This window comes from Temnothorax curvispinosus, unplaced genomic scaffold (assembly GCF_003070985.1).
Source record: "Temnothorax curvispinosus isolate PA1 unplaced genomic scaffold, ASM307098v1 QBEX01004771.1, whole genome shotgun sequence".
Lineage (NCBI taxonomy): Eukaryota > Metazoa > Arthropoda > Insecta > Hymenoptera > Formicidae > Temnothorax > Temnothorax curvispinosus.
This window is the reverse complement of record NW_020214551.1, coordinates 400879-425260: the sequence shown is the minus strand read 5'-3', so window position 1 is coordinate 425260 and position 24382 is coordinate 400879. Positions and strand designations below refer to the sequence as shown.

Below are 24382 nucleotides of genomic sequence, written 5' to 3'. Positions count from 1 at the left end.
AGAGAGAGAGAGAGAGAGAGAGAGAGAGAGAGAGAGAGAGAGAGAGAACATCACAGTGAGTGATGTGACGCGATGTGACGTTGAATTTCAGCAAGCGCTATGGTATTTCGAAAATGTTTGGAAAGACTCTCCCTTTCTCTTTCTTTCTCCGCGGCACGGCACGAGACGCGATGTCTCGAAATGCCCGTCGCCATTTTCATCTGGAAAGCGAAACCCACGGATAGGCATTTTAGAAAGAATTCAACTACTGAAATAAACAAAGATTAAAAAGAATAACAATACATAAGAATAATGATAAATTATAATAATATAATCATTTGTAAGCTGTACATATATTAAAACGGATATATCGAAGAAAAAAGAGAAAGATATTATTAGGCTCATTAGATCAAATTTGATCTCGCGAAATTCCGTTTTCCTATGTCACTTTAAATATTAAAAGCATTGTACATGAAGGCAATCGATCTCTCGAGATGATCATACTACTTCTCGGTCTCGGTTTAGCGGCTCGCGCGGGCATGGACGACAAGCTGCACGAGCGAGCAACGAGGCGAGCTCGCGAGCGTGCAGGGACCGGGACCAACAGAGGGCGCGGGTAGAAAAGAACAGGGAGAGGAGAGAGAGAGAGAAAGAGAGAGAAAGAAAGAGAGAGAGAGAGAGAGAGAGAGAGAGAGAACAACAGTGAATAAAAGAAAGAGAGAAATAGCGCGCGATCGTCTCGTTCTAGCGCACACACACTACTCGATTCTATATTTATCCCACTCATTAATTCCATCCTCATCGTGCACCGTTCATTCATTCGTGGGCCTACTTCTCACTCCCTCTCTCTCGCGCTCTATCTCATTCCCTCTCCGTCTTATACGCGCGCGCAAACATGCACGTTCATTCATCTCGTCTCTGTCTGACCAGAGCACCCGTATCACCGACATTCCCCTCTCCGCTGCCTCATCTTTTCTCTCTCACTCGATACTCGCCCGTCTCTTTCTCTGCTTCTCGTTTCTATCTCGCTCGCTTCCTCTGCTCCCTAACCCCCTCCCGCCCCTGCCTCCTGCCCCCTACCCCCCAGCCCCCCCACCGTCGTCGCCGCCATGCACCCGCTCGCGCAACCGAGCACGTCGCTCCCACTCATTCCCCTTTCTTCACCCCACGACATCTTTTCCCTTTCCTCCCCCCCCCCAATCTGACACATCCGCAGCGCTGTGAATACAGTGACGTACGCATGTGTAACGCGAGCCCGAGCGTTCATACGATCTCGAAGAGCTTTATTGATATATGTATACAGATGATGAATGAAATGTTCCATGTCGTTTAGATTTCCGATAGCTCGTCAAACGATCCGGACTTTTAAAATTATGCTAAAATAAATGATTCAGAAACTATACAGGAAGATAGTAATGCGATAGTTAAACTTGTCTTGCATTTACATTGTAATTAGGATTGCAATTCGGAGAATGGGAAATAAAAAATTAAAATGTAGTGCTCTCTCAGATACTTTGTCAAGATACTTCGTCTACTACTACTTATCTACTACTTTGTGTAGACCGACTAACCGCGAGATAACCTGAATGGACGTGGAAGGTCCATTTATTTTTCAGTCCGACGTAACAAAAGTGATTTTTGTCGAATGTCAAAAGACTAGCACGTCGGGGCCTCGCCAGCGAGGTCTCGTTCTCGGTATTTTGCATGCGCACTTGCGCCACAGGTTTGGCACCAGGCGTTAAAATGCCGTCTCCTCGTTTCTCCGGTAAAACGGCTCCGAAATCCGAGCGAACCAGCCAAAACTTCTTGACTTATCGCTTCCTGGTAGTCGGCCGTCCTAGCCAGGACGTTTCCAATGTTTGCCACCAATGTACGCAATGCGAAACATATGTTAACGCTTGTGAGATTCGGAGCGTATATCCGGAAAAATGACGTAGCTATTATTATTAGAAAAATGTCTCGGGCAGAAGTTAGTTTCTCTCCAAGTAACATTCTCAAAAGAGTATGAATAGAGAGTAACGTTCCCGACTACAATCATCATTAGACGAATGAATTAATTATCAATGAAAATTAAATTCTTTTCGCAATGCTGAATATCTAATTGATCGACGCTTATTACCGCGATGTATTGTCAATATTTCATAAACAAAATTTAAGTCGAAAAGATCACAAGTATATTTTTCTTCCGACATTTTTAAAAATATTCGATTTTAAGTTTTTGTCAAATAAAAAGTTAAAAACCTCGGAGCATTCTCATGGTGCAGAGGGTTCGACGATCCGTCACTACATCGCTGATTTGGGAAGAGAAGCGAGCAGGCAGGCAGGCAGGCACGTTAAGCGAGACAAGCGGACAACGAGCAACGAATAAACGAGCAAACAGCCGAATAAACTTTAAGGAAGGCTCGCTTGGCTTACAATTAGTCGTATTGCGAGTAAACGAGTGCCAGACCCTCTTTAACGCCGAAAAATCTGGCCGAGAATAACTCGCGCACCTACCTCTCGATAATACACTCTACTCCCGCGAATATGTCACATCACTGCATTCTCCAAAGATGAATATAGCTGCGACTTACAAGGACCGCGGACATTTAGAGCCTCCCCCGACATTTGCTCTCTGGCGACTCTGGTACTCTCCTCTCTTCCCCACATTTAACAAGTTGGATTTTTCGAAAAATAAGACAGATTTCGACTTGAATAAAAATTTTAAATACTGAAATTTGGTATTAAACACACATCCAGGAATTAAATTGGTACCTGAATTCACGAACGTAAATACAATAGAATCAGATCGTCAGAGAAAAAGTCTCGTTATCCTACAAATGTCGAAGTTTTCATTAGATTCTAAAGACTCTAAAGAGGTCAACGAGAGCTAAGAAACTGTGATGGGTCAGATGGCCCTATAAACGTTGCGCCGCGCCGGAAAGATTTAACCGAATGGAGATGAAGTGAAATATCCCGTCTGCGGATAATTGATGTACAACATCGTGTAGCGTACATCGACGCGTGATGCAAGGTGCGCCATTTTAAGCAGCGCTCGTTCTCCAGCCTCCAGCCTCCAGCCTGCAACCTTCAGCGGGTATCGGTTGTCGTGTCGTATCGCGAGGAGGGCAGAGACGGCCAAGTACTTAACAGCCACACCCGCGTTGCATCGGAGTTCGCATAAGAGATGAATCGAGAGGCCGGCGGCGTGGCGCGGGCGTCGTAATAAACAGTTTCGCGCAAGGTGTAGACGTGAGACACTTGCGCGAAATCTTAAGACAAATATTTCTTGGCAATATCTCAATAACATCTTCCTCATGGAGCTTTTCATATTTAACAAAATTGTATAGATGTCTCGAGATGATAGTGATACCTAGGCAACATCGAGGATGTCAACTTAAGAAATATTTTAGGGCAAGACATGACGCAATATTACGGAAGTCAACATCCTTATTTATAGTGGCGAGACGCGTGAATTAGACTAGAGAATTGGACTAGAATAAAGCGAATAACGTATGTACATGCAGTCATGTACACACAAATCTTATTAAAAGTAAAGTAGCGAAACCGCACGCAGCACATTTCGATTGGAATAAAAGTAGAGAATAAATCATTGGAATAAATAAATTAAAGGTTAGATAAAATTGGCAGATTCGATCGAAACTAATCGGATCGGGTCGTGACAAAAACATTGCACGAGATCTATACCGACACGCGATATAACAACATGGAATATATCTGATGTTAAATAAATATGTATAAAAGCAGCGGGGCTGGTTGCTCGACAACAATCGTTTGGTATTTAACAGTCGCGGAGAGGAGAGCGTGTGTGCGCGAACGGTGCGTCAGAGCGTCGAGAAAGAGCGTAGGTTTATTTCGAGCATTTCCGATTTCGCGTGTGCGAGCGCGCGAGGGAGGCGGACTCGCGTGCCTGCCGCGCCGGCTGAACCAATTACACAATGACCGCGCCGCGCCGCCACGCCATTGCCGCCGCGCCATGCCGCTCCACGCTGCGCCACGCCACGCCGGCAAAACTCCCGGTGCTTACGGAATTCGAGAGACGGTCGCGCGAGAGGCGACGAAAAATCAAGGATCCTCCGCGGCTGGAATTGGATCAGCTTATTTTCGGCCCCGGAATCGGGAGGAAGAAAGGCCGGCACTCTCTCTCTCTCGAGTGAGTGAGCGAGCAAGCGAGCGAGCAAAGTTGAGAACGCGAGACAAAGAGTAGCACGACCTTCTTCTTAAGATGTAGATCAGCTACACTATATCAAACCGATGGCATCAGGCGCTATGAATTTTTTATGGCGAGCATTTTTATATATTCCTCCCAATTTTCGTCTCCTGTAAAGAAGAGCTGTTTTATTGTAAACAAATCGATAGCGTAGCCGTCGATTCAAATGTTCAGAGAACACGCAAGATTTTCTTTCCCTTCCCTTCCGTCCCCCAGACAGCGTTAGTTAAGAACTAAATCTGAGATTCCAGAATTCGTGTGTGAATTATTACGTGTGTGATGATTCGCGCGTGGTTGTACAGCTTCTGTCGTATATCTTTGGAACAACCTGCATTTCCACGCGTTGCTGCCGGTGTTTCCTTTGTTTATTATATCGTCGTCGACGCATAACACAATAACCGAATATCCGAATCCCCGGGATTATATGGACCGCGAGGACTCGAGGAGCGAAACTCGTGCATTTCCGATCTCGGACGTTTCAATTCAGCTCTCGTTTTAGCTTTTAGCGCGACATGCATCTCGATCTTCGCTTTATAGGCGTTCGCGAGCGAAGCTTAGGACCTAGTGCGACGCGACTTTCCGCCGCGCCCGCGCCGCGACATTCGGTTCGGCGCGATCGCGCGCGAGAGTAGCGCGCGCGACGCATTTCCAGGTAATATCCCACTGCCAAGAAACTCCCCGAATCGACTAAGATCTTGTACGACTCGACGTGAAAACGTCGCGCCGTTCGCCGCATAATCGAACGAACTTGGAGGAGCGAACGCGCGAGCGCGTTCAGATAAAATCTATGCGCAATGCGCACCGCAATTCCACGGCGAGCGTAACACGAATAAACCTAGCAAAAGCCTCCATAAACCAAATAAATGGTAATAATAACAACTACAACAATTTCCTTCCACGTTCCGTTATTTCGACGCCCTTTTAACCCTTCGATTCCGCGTGCATTATATACACTTGATAAGTACAAATTATGTAATGTAATTATGAAATCTTCTATACATTAAATAAATTACTTTAATATCTATCTCAAAAGCTGTACTTTTCATAATTTTCCTTATTCCCGGTGCACGCTGTAATAATGATAAATATAATAGTATCTATATCATATCCTATTCCATATATTTGAATATGTACATTTAATAAAATTAAAAATGTAAGATTTCAACAATTTCTTAAAAATTAAAATATTATAACGCTAAAGGGATAAGATTTGTTTGCACTGCATAGAACATAATAAAATTTAGGAGGATTTTACTATACATTTGTGTGCATAATATTCTTCCTGCAAAGAAGAAACCTAAAAGAATTTCTTTGACCATCAAGGTGCTCAAATACTTTCATAAGAGGTTTACCGAAACGGCATGCCACTGAACGCGTCTTTGTCAAGGAGAAACGCCCGGCGCGGAATCCGAAAGGCTCGGAACACTTGCGAATTTAGTGACGTTCATGTTTTGGTGACGATACTGACGATCTCATGTGACTCCCGAACGTTGTTTTCGTCGGAGGATTACGGGATTCTCTAGCTAGTCTGGCTAATGCGTTGTGCAAGCGAATTTTATGAGGAGGTATAGTCACGGTGTCACGAATGGAGCAACGAATGGGGCGAATCGAAAACATCTGTCGCGACGTTCTCACCGCATGGGGCATGTATTTTACTCTGGGGTGTCGCAAAAAAAAATTGCAACAGCTTGGAAAACGACGACGAGACGCGCGCGCGAGTTATTTCACCGAGCACGGTAATCGTCGGTTCTCAACTTGTGCTCTAATAATCCACCTACGATTTATCGCGCAAAATATATCGCACCGATAACTATCCGCGAATCGATGTAACGGATATCCCGGGAATTCTATCGGAAAAAAATTAATCCTAAATATATCCCTGAAATCGCTACATTGTGTGTATATCGGTCTACATTATTTTCCAAACAATCCACCTCCTTCTAAGGAAAATTCTTTAAATTAAAAAAAAAGAAAAGTAATGATAATAAACGGTTGATTCCATTCCTGACCTACAAAATCAGTACTTTGTTTGCAAATGCGTAATACAATTGAACGTGATAAAATTAAAATTGAAAGCTGCTTTTACAATCTTGCCTTAGTGTCTAGAATCGGACGCGTGTATAGGAACCTATATCTTTTTATTCACGATAAATCATCTATTGTCCCAGCTTCTCAAATCGCCCTATATATACGTTAGATGGCGGAAGGACACTTGCTAAAAGGATTATGGAAATTTCGATGGCTGCGTAGGGATAAGAAAGCACGCGAAATAGAGGCGGCGCGGCAGAGGAAATGAGAAAAAGAGAAATGTAATAAAGGGCGAGCATACGGACACGCAACACCGGATACCACCCAGACGACGCCTACGCGGCGTGCGTGCGTGCATGCGTGCTTTCTTGTAGTCTATAGTCTCTATAGCATCGACAAAAACTTCGTCCTTCTCGTCGCAGCGATAAAATAACGCGTAATCAATGGCCAATCGACTCGCAATTAATTGTCTATTAATTAAGCGACGGCGCGGCGATCAATGAAATGGCGAATACGATAATCGATACGTTCCGAAATCCGAGTGCAAGACGTATGTATGGTTTATAATAATAATGTAGGACGAGTTCCCGTAATTAAAAGGCGACCTTTAAGTAATGACATACCTACGTCCGTCGTTCACGCTCTCAATCCCTTCATCCAAACTTTATCGAGGGGAAAAGCGCTCGACTCGTGATAATTAATTCGCTCTATTATAAATTTTACACTTTCCGATAACCGATAAGCATGATCGGCAATAACGGAAAGTGTATATCGCCTCTGCAAGACAATCGCAATTTTGACGTCGTTTTATGGAATGTTTTTTAGGTAGAGGCAGAAAAGGATTCCTTTTCTCGATTTCAGCTTGTTCTTTACGATGCACCTCATTACGTGGCCCTTATGCGTCGCGCCAGAGAAATCCGTCGTTGCAGGCAGATAAAACTGGCGACCCGGGGCGACGATGTAACGAAGATATTTTCGGGGAAAGAGACCCCGGTGGGACGGAAGGCATGCAAGGCACGAGGGGACAATGGACACCCCGACCTCCGTCTTCCGGCTACAGCGTTATACCTGCTCGCAGTTCGATATTGTTCTAGATACCTGCGCCCGCAGTCTCGAGTCACCGACAGCGATATACCGAGGTCTTCCGAGCCTTGTAATGGAATATATAGCTCGTCTTACACGCGGTTAGCGAAGTTACACACACACACACACACACATTTTAGGGATACTATCGCAAAAGAGAATTACGCCCAGCGGGGACTTAGAATCAGAAGTTGTATCGTACCCGCTGGCGCTAATTTCATAAACACGAATATGATTCTAAATATATTTTCTGCACCTTATAAACGCACGATACAAGATGAATATAATATCCCGCGTCTCAAATCGCAAAATACTAATTAAAATGTACATGTAACAATAAGATTTCGCAAATCAGACTAAGAAGAGAGTCGTGCTCCTAGACTACGAAAAGTCCAAGAGTGCCGTTCTCAAGGAAAATAATATTTAACTCGCAATAATATTTAACAACGCACTCATATATCCCGTACACTTCCTTCAGTTTATAATCATCGCTGCTCGATTGTTGCTCGACGCGGAATCGGCGAGCGTTAAATTCCCTCTAATTATTTTCACGCGTTCGCACGCGTGAATCTTACGCGTTTACGCATGGGCAAGGTTAAGAACCTCCGTTCGCCGAGTTACCGGGAAGGCAAGTTTTTCCTGCGGTGTTCTCCGGCATCGCCAGAGAGCGACATAGGACATCGGAGCGGTATATTCCTCAGCTCGCTGGTTCCTCTGAAGGGAAGAAAATTTAAGATCGAAAGAGTTAAACGTCGCGCGTCTTTCTTCGTGGCAAGCACACCCACAAGCAAGCAAATGCACATGTACTCGCTCGAACGATCGCTGCCACTCGAGAAACGGAATGTGGAGTATAAAGACGCCCATAGGGTCTTCGCCCGACCGACCGACCGATGCCCGCCCATCCATTTGTTGCACGATATTCGAAGGCGCGATATTCGCGGAAAAGTTTATATTATATCTGCCTAGCGATCGTCTCCCTCGCACGTGTGTGTATGCGTGAACGCGTGTATCAGTTATACCAGACCGTGTCCCGTTTTTTGCGTATTCTCCTAAGCAGGGACGGACCTATACGAGAGGTCTTGATATGAATGAGAACGAGCAGGGCGATATTCCTCATCAAGTTTCTCTGACAATGAAACGACTTGATCGCCGAAATCGAAAATGAAATGTAACCACCGCGCACCGAGTTGTTTGACGAAAACCTGCGTACAGATATGAGTCTGACTGTCTGCCGAACGGAAGTATATAGTTCTAGATAAGCGAATTTCTTTGACATAACGGCGTAAGGTTATCGGATTATTATAACATAAATATATGGATAGGAAATAACAACGTACGGAAATGCATCAAATACGGAAATAAAGTCGAGAAACATCTGGCGCGATGGCATTAATTTTTGCTGTTTTAAATAAAATAAAATTAAAATAAAATAAAAAATAAAAACAGAATACTCATTTATAAAGAGTTATTGCAAAATCCACTCTTGAAATCGAAAAGGCATAACGGGTTAAAAGCATAACAGGTTCTCCATATTTCCCGCAGTGCCGGAAAGTCAAGTAATGTGGTTCTGGGACGCACTTACGTCAATATTTAGCTAGGTACGTATATATACATGTACAAAATACGAATAAAAACACATAAAATATATATGCAACATATATATTTATATATGTATATATGTGCGTATATATGTTTGTATGTACATGTGAGGTGTGCGCCCACGCATGTCGGCCCACGCGTTCGCTCGCCTCTTCTCTCACATGCGAAAAACTATTTTCGGCATTCAAGTGGCGTCGTGTACGCGCGGAGAAACGCTGGAACGTCGGAATTACACGCGCGCACGTGTAGGCGTGCGTACGCGCGAGCACACGCACGCGGCCCGCATTCGACTGCATCTTACGTATTTATAGCGGCCGACGATATACGCGCGACGCGCGCGAGCAGCCTTTTCCCCTTTTTTTTCTCCTTTTCTCCTTTTCCCCTTTTCGCCCTTTTCGCTTTTCCTTTTTCTTCTTCGCGCGCGCATTCTGACGCGATTTAACGTTTATCTACTCGCATGAACGCTGAATGATACCCATTCTGGAATTTATGCCATTTTCATTTTCCGCGTGAACCGTCGAAACCCAACCAACGAACGAGACGCGCGCGAACGAGCGAAAATGTATGAAAATTCGAATTCGCTCTCATGTTAATGTGAACTGAATGCGTTTACGCGACGAGATTTACGCAACAAAATTTGCATTGCAATCAAGTTCGAGTGCACTGTCGAGTAGTTTCATTCAACGTTACGTACGGTGAGTCTTATTGTCACGACGTTTTACCGTATCTGACGGTGATTCAATGATGGCCGCGCGTACCGCGGAAGTGTTGGCTGACCGAACTTATTCCGACAACAAATTATATTCCATCGTCGTCGCAAAAAAAATAGGTGCTCTAAAGAGATATTACTTACAATTTTTCAACAATTTTTCGAACCTTATAAATACACATAGGGAAATATAGCGCATTTAGAACTACTGTACAAGATTTTCAGCCACGATGGTAACTGAAATTCTAAACTTTTAGACGTAAAATTGTAAGTAAATGTAAAAGAAAGGGCTGAAAAATTAGAATTACAAAAACGCCTTCCATTCGTGAGGAAGAGGGGAGGGGAGGAGAGGGCGGAAGGGCATATATCTCAACGAAGGTTATCTTTCTTTCATTGATCTAAGAGTTCAATTTATTTTTAGGCTCGCCTACTTAAAATAAAACGGATCCACGCAAAGATACGAGTTCTCGCGCGTCTCCGCGTCCATGACACGCTCGTCGTGCTCTTCAAATTTGCTCGCTCGGCTTCTGCCGTCCTATTTAAAGCCGGCGACTCCCATTCGACCGAGGTTCATTAAGCCTCCGTTCAATTCAAGTTGCTCGCCCGCCCGCTTGTTCACGCTCTCTCTCTCTCTCTCTCTCTCTCTCTCTCTCTCTCTCGTTCGCGCGCGCCAATCAATCAATTTTACGTCTACCACTGACGTCGATCATTGATCGATGCGCACCAGTACGCGCCTCACCATCGTGAAAGCCAGCGTTCGCAACTTGGGCGCCGCACTCGCGCAATACCGTCAATCGTAAGTGAGAAAATAAACGGAAGTGAGGTAGCCGCGTTTCTCCATCTGGTCGGGCATGTCCGACATACAAATGCCAATCTTAATCTCAGTTCCCGCTCGGACGGATTTTGCGGTGAATGCAAAACCTTCAATCTCTCTATGAGATCTCACGACACAGTCTACTTATTAAAATTAACCCAAGTATCAAGTTATAATAGTTATATTATTAGTTTATGCTCGTAGAGTTTAATTCGCCGATGTCTTACGAAACTTTCGACAGTCTAATTAGAGGGTCTCACCCAATATTTATGATCAATGACGAATGATCAATCTCACAGTTAGGAAGGTGGGGCTTGATTTTCAAATTTGGGACATTTCTGTACAGCCCGTGTATATAGACGAGTCGATTCGCGCACGTACACTTTCGCCGCATCATTCCTTATACTATATATCGACCAAGGATCTCGCTCTCGACGTTGTATTCTGAATGAAACCTCGAGCGCGACCGCGCCTGAGAGGAACCAGCAAGGGGTCAACGTTCCCTTTCCCCCCCAAGGACGGCCAGGGAAAAGTTAAAGAAGCCGGGGATGGGACGGGATGGGCTGAGAGGGGTGGGGTGGGGGAGAGACAGTAAAAAAGTCGCGTATACGCAAAGAGGGGAATGGACTCCAAGAGTCACAATGAAGAAAGGAAACACAACGGGAGGAAAACGTAGTGAGAAAGACAGATGGGATGGAATCGATTCTCGCTCTCTTAACCCTTGACTAGTCGCGCGATCGAGTCGCATTGACCCCATCCGCGTGCTGAATGCAGCGCGCGAGGAAAGTGTTGAGTAAAACAAAGTTGTAAATACGTAATGTATATTACATATTACATCTATCCCTCTTGCCCGATAATACGCGAATTCAAAAAAAATCACATGGGCGATTTCTAGAATCGATAACTTGCAATGTATATAGCAGAAAAGATCAGTGCGTTATGCCGTACTATTTTTCGCGACAAATCGCACATGAAATCGTACATCTCCGAAACTGTTGCACTGCGATGGCCCTAAGTTTGCACTATTCCCAGAGATGAGCTTCTTCTCGTCGTCAGGCGACTCGCCGGGACTCAAAATGACTCTTCTGTGATTTTTCTATCTCTATACCTTAGAAAACTCTAATTTCTGCACAAGTTAAATTTGGTTATAGTTTGGAATTAGTGTTCCCAAAGGAGAGACCGCGTATATATTTTCGTATATTTTACAGAAGGAAAGTAGGTGTGGTACACATACGAGGGTTAATCCTTTTAAGTCGAAAGCTCGACATCGTGACATCGTTAGGATAAAAGCAGAATGTAATTGTCAAGACCGCACCTAATTCGTGACGCACATGCTATTCTCGTACCTCCGCGTATCCATTTGGCAAATACACCGTCGGCGTCGACGCATGCCGATACGCGTGTGACGCGAGAGTAATTTTGCGCGACGGCAATTACTCGTACAACCCGTGTCATTTGACGCGGGAAATTGCATACGATACGAAACGATAAACTAGAAAGGAAATGTCCCTCTTGTGTGTGTGTGTGTGTATATATACGTAAGGAGGATAACGCATACCACGACGTGCTCGCCGGCGTTTGTTTTTCGCCGATGTGCCGGAAGTAGGTTTATCTCGTTTATCTCACCTCCGCCGTTCACTTCGACCGTTCACGTACACATCTTTCAATTCGATATGAAACCGACGCTATCATTGCGCGAATATAATTTGAATCGTTTTGCATCTTATACAATACCGCGCGCGCGTTCGTATATGATAATCGTACGTTCCCTGCGTCGAGTCGCGCCGCGTCCCTTGGCGATGCGGCAAATTTTCATCATTCCATTGTTGCGTACTGTGTTGTTACAAGTTGTTATAGTTCAACATCGCATCGTTGAGTCAATAAAAGTCAATAAAAAGAGCATATGCCAACATTTATCATATAAAATACAGCGCAAAGTATATCTGAAATAAAAATAAGAGGAATAAAATATTTCATTATGTTTCTCACAATTCAATTTTAACTTTATCGTCCGAATTATTTTTAACAAATATATACTTGGATTTTATAACATATTTTTACCAAATGTAGTCAGTCAGAAGAGAAGCAGACACGGATTCCAGCCTGCTCGCGACAACGCATTTGTTATCGCGACGCGATTGCGTAATCGCGACGTTATCTATGCTGTATCGATCGGCACTGCCATATGGATTCGCCTTAATCATGATTAATTATCGCCTCCATAAAATCGAGACACGTCGCCGCCGATTCAGCGCGCTCCAGATTAAATCGCCGAAAATTGTCGTCGCGTCGCGTCACGTCACGTCCGTGCGAGGCAGCCTCGCCGATATGTCCCGACTTCCGGTCCAAAATCGATTAAATGTCTCGACAGTTCGTCAAAGTGCTCCACTCTAACCCCGTCGTATCCTCCTCTCACTCGGAGTAACCGGACGAAGGCGAGAAGAGAAAAAGATAGATAGATAGATAATACGGAAGGAAAAAAAGAAATATCTTTGCCTTGAGATATACCGGGTGTACTGAGAGAAAAGTTTAAGACTTAATGAGACAATAGTATCGTTGTAAATAAAAGATTTCCTACGAATGTATGACGAATTCTGGACAGTTTATATTATATCCTGAGATATCGCTATTTAGTTATTTACTTGAGAAAAGAAATAGAGGTAGGTATAAGAGCGAAGAGATTAATCCAACAACAGATTGGCCCGTTTCGTCAAATAATTCGGCAATGAGAGAGGAGAGGGAAAGAGAAGGAGGGAGAATGAAACATTTAGATATTTAGACGATCGATGATGCGTAACGTGATCGAATTCTCCAGGTCGGACAGGTCGATAAAGAGGAGTGCTAGAAACAGAGACATTCGAGCCACACAGTAAAATGAATGAAAGGCGCGGCGGGAAGAGGTGGGAGAGAGGGAAGGACGGACGGTCGGCAGAGAGAAGGAGAGGGAAAGAAAAAGAGAGGGAACGATCACCGGAGAGGCCGGATGTGACGCGACAACGCATAACGACGACTTGCTCGTAGATTGCACTCGCTGCTCGCACAAAACCAGACGAGAGGAAGAAACGAGTCGGCAGGATATAGACAAGGAGAAAAGATTGTAAGCAAGAAGTGAGGGAAAGGGAGGGGGAGGGAGTAGAAAAGATAGAAGGAGAGAGGAGATCGCGAAATGGAGGAACGTGAGATAACGGAGTTGGCAAACATGAAGATAGCGTGGCGGTGGTATTCTCGCGTTACTTGAACGAGAAAGAGAGAGAGAGAGAGAGAGAGAGAGAGAGAACGCGCGATTACATAGCGAGATTCGAGCGCGAGTTCGATCCGCTACTGGAGTCGAGAGAGCTCGATAGGCTTACAATTAGCCTTAGGATATCGAAAATATTGCGCGCGCGTGTAGAATTACTTATTATACTGTACGATTAACACGATCCAGGTAGCGATACTGCATTCAGCTTGAAGAGACACGCCACTGTCAGAAGGTCGCATGTATTCGGCTGAATTTATCATAAAATGCAATCGAATTGATCGTCAAACGTATTACTGGAGAATGCGAAATGGTGACGAGATATTCAGTTGTGCATCATTCGCGTGCATTATTACGTGCATTTCTACATCTTAATTCCTTGCACGGTAATAGGGAATAGGCGAATAACAAAGAAAGATGGATTCTATTGCGAAAGATACGCATGGTATTTGCATTTTTTATTCCTCTGGCAATTTCATGTTACTTACTCTCTTCGGCTTGGCGTTAGATATAATGTATATCCTAAATAAAATTAGATAACCTGATAAGCTTCCCGAAATGTAACGAACAAGAATTGTTGTTATATGCATAACTACGATGTTGGACAAATATCGCGCAAAGTACTGAAAATGCTGCTTTAAGTTCTCTTCGACTTTTAATCTTGTTACACAGCGAATACATTTTTAAGTGATAAAACAATCAAATGCGCGTATTGACAAAACATTCTTTTCCATACAACTCCCTCGCAATGTATTTAGGCGATTAGTATGACAATAAACAACTTAAATGTAAATACTTGGTGAATGAGTGCCGCTTCCGGACTATCTTGGAAACTGTTTCCTACCTATGACAAGGCGATGAATAAATGAGGGCAACGGTCACTATGCGCGCATATAACAACTACCGATATGCATATATATTCGCTTTTCCTGCTATTCACTCTTTATCTGACTATGAGATATGTCCGTCACGCGAGCATAAGTAAAATATAAAATAAAAAAAAAAGAACAGAGCGGTTTGCGCGAGAGAGCTTTATCGAAAACTGTTATCATTTCCCATCTGCTAGAGCAGTCGGAAAAAATTATAATATATAGTATAATAAACTAATCCATCCCATAAGATCAAAGACATCGTCAATGCGAACATAATATAGCGTCAAAATTGACGCTATGTCGCAACATTAGTATTACACAATATAACGACAATTATGCATTGTCAATTTACGATATTTGTAAATTAGTAATCACGAAGTGTCCCGCGGCAAGTTGTCAATGAGTTGCAGAAGCCGTGTGAAAAATTCACGCGAGACTCGTCGAGTCTCTACTCGTTTTCACGCGTCGCCCCTCGCACCGCGCCGCGCCTCAACGCGCTTCACCGCGTCTAACCCCGCCACTCGAGTCGCCTACTTTTGCGCCATGCGTGGAAATCATGGTTTCATTCATGCCGGATCGACTTCGTGGCGTATATAGCGCGCGCGTGCAGCTGATGCGTGTGTGCGACTCGTGAAAACGTGTCGATATCTACCTTTTCGGTTGCCGAACACAATCGATATGTATCGTTGCGCACTCGTACGTAAAAGGACACGCGTGTATGTATGTATGTATGTACATGTACGCACGCACGGCCTCGCGGACGCGTGTGCGAAAGTCGCACGGCGACTCCGAGTGACATTCACGGCGTGTGGTGCCAATGAGAGCGGGCAAGCGACGTATATTCGAGCCTCTGTGTCAATAAGCCGTGCACACGCACACGGATACCCGAAGTATAACGGGTGTCTCGCGGATACGGCTCGCGCTGAGAAACTTGTTGATGCGAAAGATTCTCATTGTCAGTAGCACGCGACGCGTTCTCGGCGCGATACGAGCAAGATGATTTTTAATTCTAAAAATATAACGTTGTACACGCGGCAGAAATAATTAAGATACTTAACCAGCGTTCGTAGAAAATCAAAGCGTCCGAAGTTAAGAGACCTCATCAGCGGCAAGTATAAGCCACTTTTCGAAATTCAATAAGAGCTCTATCACTTGGATTTCAGAATATACAAGCATGGCAATAACGTTCGTAATGACGAAAGAGAGAGGACGTAAGTGCGGATGCGGGCGTGAGCCTGCGTGTGTGCGACGCGACGGTGTGAGTTTTACGAACGGAAAGGCGACGCCGACGGCGCGGCGCGGCGCGGCGCGGCGACTTTCTCGCAAACTTTCTACACCTGTGGGTTTCATTCACCGCTTCGCCCCTGTGACTGGTTCGGTCTCTATGAAAGCGTAGTGTGACTCAATGCGCGCAACGAGTCACGCTCGTCTAACCGTCGATGGAGTTGGCACCAAGTCGCGCGACCTCGTCCAAGAGAGAGAGAGAGAGAGAGAGAGAGAGTGATAGCGAGGCGGAGAAGGAGATGGGCAGATTTATCGTGGTCCGCGAGAAAATCCTCCGAGAGAACAAATGTGCAATGAAAATACATCAAAGTGTGAGCAGCTAAAAATATTGAGGAAAATAGAACCGAGAAAGAGAAGGAAACGCGCGGAGAATCCAAAAAGATCTCTAATTCATTTTCGCTTAACCAAAATTCCAAGAAAGATGTAAATATATTGGAAGTATTAATCGTTTAGGAAAGCGGACGAACGTATTATGGAAAGTGTACGACGACGCGTACGTGGCGAACGATCTAACGTACTCGTAATTTTAAACGATGCGAAGAGAGATACGATAGAGGAACGGAAGGATAAAGCGAGCGCAATTGCAAGATGAGGAAGAGAGAGAGAGAGAGAAAGAGAGAGAGAGAGAAAAAGAAAACTCGATTTCTCGAACGATTTCCGCCGGCGAACGACGTAGATATTTTTCGGGGTTTTATCGCTCCCGGCCGTTTCCGCCGAGTATCGCGCGCGGCCGACGATGATTAGCGCCAGCTTGGAAACAACAAGGCGGAATTTCGTAAACGTGCACGCGGCTGCACAGCACGCGGTTTCCAGATTTACCCGGCATTCTCTCTCTCTCTCTCTCGCTCTCTCTCCCAGTCTCTTGCCGTCGCCAGTCTCTCTGCTTCCAGATGTTCCATCTGCGTTTTGCCAAGAGAACCAAACGCGCCGTGTAAATAATATGTACGTAGTATTACGAGCGTAATGGATGCGTCTTCTAACCTATAGGCTCTTGGACGACGCGACAACGTGTGACGTTCGCTCGATGAAAATCCGAGCGGATATGTCGCCCGTCGTAGATTTCGCGTTTTGGAACTTTATTAGAAGAGATACTTGGGCATTTAAACTCGAGCATAAATTTTCGTTGAAACTTAATCCAACATCAATCGAGAAACGTATTCTAAAATTTCTCTTAAAATTTCATTGCTCAATGAGATAGAATATAGAATACGCCACGTAACGTTATTAAGTTTAAGGCACGTAACAGCTGACACTCGAAACTCCAATAACTCTTTTGTTTAACTCGTATAGCCAAAGCGTTCAAGAGGACATCATCTCCTAGACTCAGGTATACTCTTATTAATGATGCTAGCGCGCTGTGAATCGTCAGTTATGCGCTCATTATGAAACGTACCTCTCCTTTCGTCGACCACGGAGCATGGGCAAATAAACAGAAACGCGGCGGAGCGACGCGCGACGGTGCGGGTACGGGATACGGGTACGGACGGAATAAAAAGAGGAGTGTCGGGAGCCAGTTGGTCCGGGTCATTTGCCCGACAGCCGTCCATCCCGGACGTCGTTTTTCCGACGAAATCGTACGCTGCTTGATAAACCCTGGTCGACCATCGTCGCCGGAGGGCATTATATTTGGTGGAATGTTAATATCATCCATTTCGTTCGCCACGTTGCGTTGCCTGCCAACAACGCCAACGCCACGGCCAACGCCGCGCCGCGCCGCGCCGCGCCGTAATGGCAGCATTACCGATATTACCGTATTTCTGCCGGTATCGGTAGCGTGATACTACGAGTGGTATTACGTATTGTCGAACGTGTGACGTTGATCGTGTGACGGTTAGCGTGCTACGTTAGACAGATAGACAAGGGTGAAAAGAAGGAGTGGCTTGTCGCGTTTCGCGACGAATGGCCACTATAGTGGCCACCCGCGAGACTGATCCCGTGTAATAATCTCTCTAGGCCTGGTCGTTTTTGCTCGACTTGTTGCACGGTTTATCTTTCCTCTTTTTCTTTTCATATTGGAGAGAAAAGGAGAAAAGGGAAAAAGGAGAAAGATCCAAAAAAATATTTATTTAGATTGTTGCCAAGAGCTTATTTACTTAATATATAATACACATATTTATTTAGAATTAAATATTTTTATTTAAATTAAGTAAAAATATCTACGTTTAAATAAATATGTGCATTCTATATTAAGTAAATAAGCTCTTGGCAACAGTCTAAATAAATTTTAATAAATAGTTTTTTTCATCTAAATATTATTTTCTTAGTGTAGGTGCTCGACGAGGGTGATATATTGCCTGATAAATAAAAAGCAGACTCTGTGCTCTGTGCGCCAACTCATCGCGAATCCGTCGCATAACGAACACTCGCGGCCCGTTTTTCCATACAACGGTAATGTAGCAGTGGCCAGCTCCGCCGCAGCCGTCGCGAAAGGGTTAAAAGAGTTCTGAAAACTTGTACGTCTTTCGAACCACACGGGTAACCGTTAAGATGCGAAGTACCTCGAGAACACGAGTGATTCATTTAATTATCGTGCACGATATGCTCGAAGCACCGTAAGAAAACCGAGGAAATGAGGGAGGGACGTAGGAAAACGCGTAGGACGTTTCGCGCACTCACCGGCGCGACGGCGACGGCGACGGCGACGGCACACGCGGAGCGTCGCGCGTCGTAGGAGCGCCCGGTTATCCTTAATCGCGCATACGTATAGTTGTACGCGGTCGAGAAGTCCCACCAGCGCGCGTGGCTATCCCGGAGCACTTTGGGGACTCGCGTTTTATTCTTCCGTCAGTTCCGTCATCGGGGCGCGAAACCGGGGAAGGAAGGTCGTCTAACAGATGAAAGAACGTAAGTACACTCACCGGTACGACTTGGGGGCCGTGGGGGCGCAGGATACTGGGGCGGCGTCAAGAGCGGCGGCTGCGGCTGCGGCTGCGGCTGCGGCGACACTTGAACAACGGCCGAGGGGTTTGTGCAGCCCTGGGACGTGGACAACAACGTGGTTGGCACAATCGTGGCCGCTGTCTTGGTCGGCGGCGCCGTCGTCGTCGTAGTCGCCGTCGCTGCCGTATTATCCGTCCTCGCGGTCGACGCCGGACGTTGCGGCGCGTCCTCGCACCTCGTCCTCAAGACGACGGCGTTACACGCTCGGAGCGGCCGCCGCGGGGGCAGCGCCGGGGGCGGGGTGTTGTCCGAGGTATCCACACTTTCGGCACTTTTCGTTTCACTTGTACTCCTCTCTCACGCCCGGAGCATACGTTACGTCGCGTCCTGGGCACACGACGCGCACTCTTGGAGAGAAAGAGAGAGAGAGAAAGAGAGTGTACACGTTACGTATATATCACGTGTATTTATATATTTATTAATTAAGCCTATACGCGACCGCAACGAGGAGAACCACAAAGCGAAATGTAGTTTCCACTTCGCGCCACTTCCGATGTATCCGAGAGAGAGACTGAACGTCGGTTCGTGAACTCGACGTCCACTCCTCTTCCTGCTACTCCTTCTCCTTCTCCTTCTCCTCTTCCTACTACTACTACTACTACTATACTGTCGTCGCCGTTGCTGCCGCTGCCGCTGCTTCTTCTTCTTCTTCTTCTGTTACTCCTCCTCCTCTTCCTCCTCCTCTCCGCTCGCACTTCCGGCACAGGTCACAACGTCACAGCACGCAAGCACATACATATCTCCTAAGGCGAGATCCGAGAGTGCGGAAGCGACATTAGAGGCAAGTTGGAACGTTCGCGCGCGCGCGCGCGCGCACGCGGGGACAAACGAGCCAACGAACGAACAAACTTGGACTTTTCTCGACTCGATCGAGAGCGAGCGACGTTGCTTCACATCGAGAGTTGAATAGACCGGCCGCGACGAATGTAGCAGGACGGAAAACAGAAGAGATATAATAGAGTGAGAGAAGAGAGAAAGAGAGAGAAGAAGAGAGATAGAAAGAAAGAGAAAGAGAGAGAGAGAGAGAGAGACACGCGCGCGGTGACACGACACAGCGAGGAGGAGAGATCGGTACACCGCGGGGTCTTCTCGCGCACTGGCTAGCCAACACACACACACGAGACAGGCCACAGGCCCTCTTTCGGTGCCCCGACACGACGCGCTCTCGCCCGCCTTGCTTGCCTGCTTGCCTGCCTGCCTGTCTGCCTGCCTGCCTCCTTCGTCTCTGTTCTCTCTTTCCCTCCCTCCCTGTCTCTTTCTCCCTTTCTCCCTGTCTCCCTCTTTTCTCTATATATCTCTCTCTCTTTTTCTCGAGGAGCACGTATGCGCTCGCTTGCCGGAGCAAACGAGACGGAAGAAGAGAGACGGAATCTTACGAGAGACCGCACAACTACTACACGACACGCGAAAGAGAAAGACGCGATGGGAAAGAGAGAGTGGGAGAGAGAGGGAGAGGGGGGGAGAGAGAGAGAGAGATGGAGGGAGGGAGGGAGGGAGAGAGAGATAGATCCGCAGAGCTTAGTAGGGAGGCCCAGAGAGAGAAAGAAAGAAAATGAGGAGAAAAAGAGAGGCGACTCTGAATCTCGCGTAGGCCGTCTGCCAGTAAACAGGCTCCTTCATTCACTGCTTATTTTATACGGGCGGCCCCCTATATGCTTCACAGAAATAGCCACCCTCGTTCCGTCCTTGTCGCACGCGTGCACGCACCGCGCACGCACGTTTGTACGTACGGGCCGGATACGTTCTCTCGCGCCGCGTTTTGTCCCTCCTTTTTCTCTCTCTCTCTCTCTTCCTCCCGCGTTTCTGGCTCTCCTTTCTCTCGCGCTCCCGCATTCGTGTCATGCGGCTCGCATCTCGAATAACCGCGTTGGTCTCGGTGAAAAAGCGCGGTGCGGGAGTCGGTGGCCGCCGCACTCCTCTTCGCGCATAATTCTACCCTCCGCGCGGCCTTTTCTCTTTACCGATGTTCTTACTTCTCTCCTCGTCCTTCCGCGCCTTTCTCGGTCTCGTGTCTCGTCTTTCGTTTTTCCGACGAAGCGCGGTTGGCTGCGCGGGCGGATGGCTGCCTGGCGTTACGTTGTGGCGCGGTGCGGGCTGTGGGGTGCGGCACGGCGACGACAGGTGCGCGACGAATAATGCCGACGGTGACGTCTTCCTCGCGACGGTGTCGCAATGGGATTTCAACCGATTCGTTGATAGCTTTAAACTTGCGACGTCTCACTCGCGACGTGTGTTTTCATTGTCGTCGGACAAAAATAAGAAATCGCTATTCTCCCTCTCGAAAAAAATTTATCTCTGTCGCGTCGTCGCGCTACGTTCTACGTTCTACGTGTGGCAGCGTTCGCCAAATGCGTTTTCGCGTCCGTCGCATCGTCGTACGTTGCACGGCATCTTTGGTGACGAGTGACGACAGTTTTTCGGCCAAGATATGGGAAGGGAAGAAGGGGAGACTCGCGACTCGCGACAGATAAACCAGAACCAGACCGAGCTTACGAAAGTTACGAACGTAGGCGACGTAGGCGTAGGGGTTTGCGGTTTGCGCCTCCGCTGCTGGTTCTCTCGAATGGCGAGCCAGGCGAGGAGGCGAGCCTCCGGCCTCCGGCCGGACTAATGCTAAATGCACATGCACACCCGTGAGGCAGGCGCGTTCGCTCGCGTTCTCGCCACGCTCGCCGGGGCCGGGATACCGGGTGTATGCGCTCCCGTGCGATGGTGTGCGCGTTCGTTCGCGTCGCTTTTCCTCTCTCTCTCTTTCTCTCCTTCCCTCCGGCGTCGCCGAGACGAGAACGGGATTACGAGCGAGCCAAGTGGAAGGAAGTAAAAAGAGACGGAGCGGAGTGGATAGACCGTCAGGGGAGCTGGCCGAAGGGCGAGCGGCGGGCGGCGGGAGGACGCATGCGGCATGAACGACGGAGCGGAGAGCGGAGCGCGCGTCTGCTTCTTCGTTTGTCCTTTCGTTTATTCGTTCGTTCGCTCGCTTGCTCGGCTGATCGTGTACGATGGAGTAAACGAGACTGTGTTACGTTTGTTCGATGCGCGGGAGTGAGACAACCGCAGTCCGCACAAGTTCAGCTGGCCTCGGCGGCCATGCCGGTGTAGATCGCGAGCCAGGCGCGTACCATCGCGCCACCGGGCCGGGCCGGGCCGGACCGTTGCTTCCACGCTTCTTCGTCAAGAAATTTTCTCTTGAGCTTCTGGAAAAGTTGCCAGGTTATTCTCTCGATCCTTCTTGTTTTCTATTTCCAATCCTCTGGTCCCTTGTCGCGCGTCGTTGGCCGTTGCCGCGGCGTTTCCTACGTGCGTCGCACCCCCGTCGACGATACGTCGCGCTCGGGCATCGGGAAACAAAGAGAGTCGGCACGTTTTTCCTCTTTTCCTCGCGCTCGGCTCGGCTTGGCAGCTGCCCTCGGATACGGCTACGGCCCCGTCCGTGTCGTATGCCGTGTGCGCGCACGATCCAACAACACCGTCAACACCGATCGTCGTCGCCACGGAGAGGAGGCACCCGCGCGCGTGCAACGTGCGTTCCTGGATGCCGTCCTATGCGCTGCCGCGAATGCCGCGATAATGCTCGAGCATCCACAAAATACGCGTCTCACGAAATTAACTTCTCCAGCAGGCTCTAGCTTCTCGCCACTGTTTCTCTCTTACTCCACTGCTAGGGCGATCGCGTCCCTGACTTTCTGGAACGACCGGCTGATGCTCGGCGCTGCTGCGCCGTTGATAGACTCTGTTCGCGTATGTACAAACAGCTGAAACAGCGCGAGCGGCATTTCATCTCCTTCTCCCGTTCGCCGTTCAGCCGCTGCCTCTCTCTTTCTCTCTCTCTCCCTCTGTCTATCTCCGTGGGTGGAATACGCATGCGCGCTCCAACACTGAAAGGCGGGTATGTGTGAGCGCGAGCGATATTTACGCGCCGCGCTCCGCGCTTGCATCCGCGCGCGCGTGCTATACAACTACCACATGCACGCAGTCGCACCTCGCGCCTTGCACCCACCCGCGCGTCTCGCATAGCCACCAAGCCACCAAGCTGCCGAGGCACCGTGACGCCTGCGACCAGGTCGACCCTTCTCTGTCCTCTCCCGTCCCGCGCTCGCGTACACCGTACAAACATCGAGTTCTGGCAGACGCGATACTTCATTCATGCTCGTGTTGTGCGTTGTGAGGCCAGGGCTGACGCGCGATGCCGCGGTGCCGCGGTGCCGCGGTGCCTCCTCCGCGTGACAAGTATGGAAGCGAAATCAAGTTTATCAAGTCCATCTCTCGAGGGCGACCGACCTGATTTCGAATCGAATTTCGCCCTACCGCCACGATTTACGAGTTTTTACATCTTACGCCCCATATATGTATTTACACTTTACGCTTATGTACCCATGGAGTTAAACGGTATACATTACGTTTTTTTATAACGTCATGTTTCGCGCTACATCTTATGTTTCTTCCTGTTTATCTACCTGAAGTAAAATCCGCCGCGTGTTTATATCACGCCTTATACTTTTAACACACGTTACATAATTCTTGCTCTTTTTGAGATTAAGAAACGCATTTGCGAGTAGTTGGATTTTTTTCGGGGTAAAAGATGACTCAGTCGCGAATCGTATTCGCCTAATTTATATCCTTTAAAAGTTGCGTTGGAAGCCGCAACATTGAGTGTGAGGATGGGTAGCGTTCGGGAGGACGTCGGTAGTAGTGATAACAGGAATACTCATTCAGGTGATCGAACGTCGTACCACCGATCTCGCGGCACGTATATAGTATCGGTATCGGTATCAGTATCAGGCACGCGGGCTCCTGCTCTTCCACATTTCAGGTCGACTCGGGACTCGGCTCTCTTCGTAAACGTCCGCCGACTACCATCCTCTTTCATCCTCGTTGCTCGCTCCCGACTCCCTCGACCTCTTCTTCCCCCTTTCCCTTTCCTGTCAATCCCCCTTGCCCCCCACCGCCGCCGCCGCCGTCACGCAACTCGTTCACTCCATTTGCTCGCGGGTATGTCGTACGGACTTACGGAGGTGCCGTGTGTGTATCAAATATATGTTTGTGGGTACGTTGCTCCTCCTATATACTCGGTACTCGCTTGCGCCTGTTCTAAAGCGGACGCGAGCGCAGCGCGAGATGAGAGAGTAAAAAGCGATATTCTTCCTGATCCTTCCTACGGACGAAACGGCACGATTTCGGTCCAGAATCGTCGGACGCGCGTTTGACGCGATTTTATTTAGCCTATTTCCCCGGGTATTACTTTACACGCGTTCCCGCGTTTTACGTTGCAAATCTCTTCGTTTAGCAATATCACCAATGTACTCGCGGGAATTTATATTCTTACTATTCTTAGGCGCGTCCGACTCGCTTAGAATAATTCGGTATACTTATCACGGGATGGTATCCCATCACGCGAGATTATGAAAATAGTTTCCCACTAAATTGGAAACTAACGACCTGACCCGGCCATTGGTTTCACTTTGCGCAAGGCAGTGATCTCGCCGCGCTTCGACGGATTTATCGAAAAAGATGTTAGAGTTAGGATATAGGTATATCGTTGCATGTCCGCGAAACATTAACGTTAAGTTAACATACACCGTATCGCAGCGAATCATGACTCGTGTCGGATGAATTAACACTTGGACGG

At 47.4% G+C, this 24382-nt stretch overlaps 1 protein-coding gene across 1 annotated transcript in view; it reads right to left on the bottom strand.

Annotated features, from left to right (window-relative positions):
- LOC112454004 (uncharacterized protein DKFZp434B061) overlaps nucleotides 1-21147 on the bottom strand; it is a 30964-nt gene extending 9817 nt beyond the window's left edge. The window contains exons 1-2 of the mRNA XM_025015133.1: nucleotides 21136-21147; nucleotides 18675-19050 (exon numbers count right to left, since the gene is read on the bottom strand). Of these exons, the coding sequence (XP_024870901.1) occupies nucleotides 18675-19050; nucleotides 21136-21147 (388 nt within the window). The remainder of the gene's footprint in view (nucleotides 1-18674; nucleotides 19051-21135) is intronic.
- Nucleotides 21148-24382: the final 3235 nt, after the last annotated feature.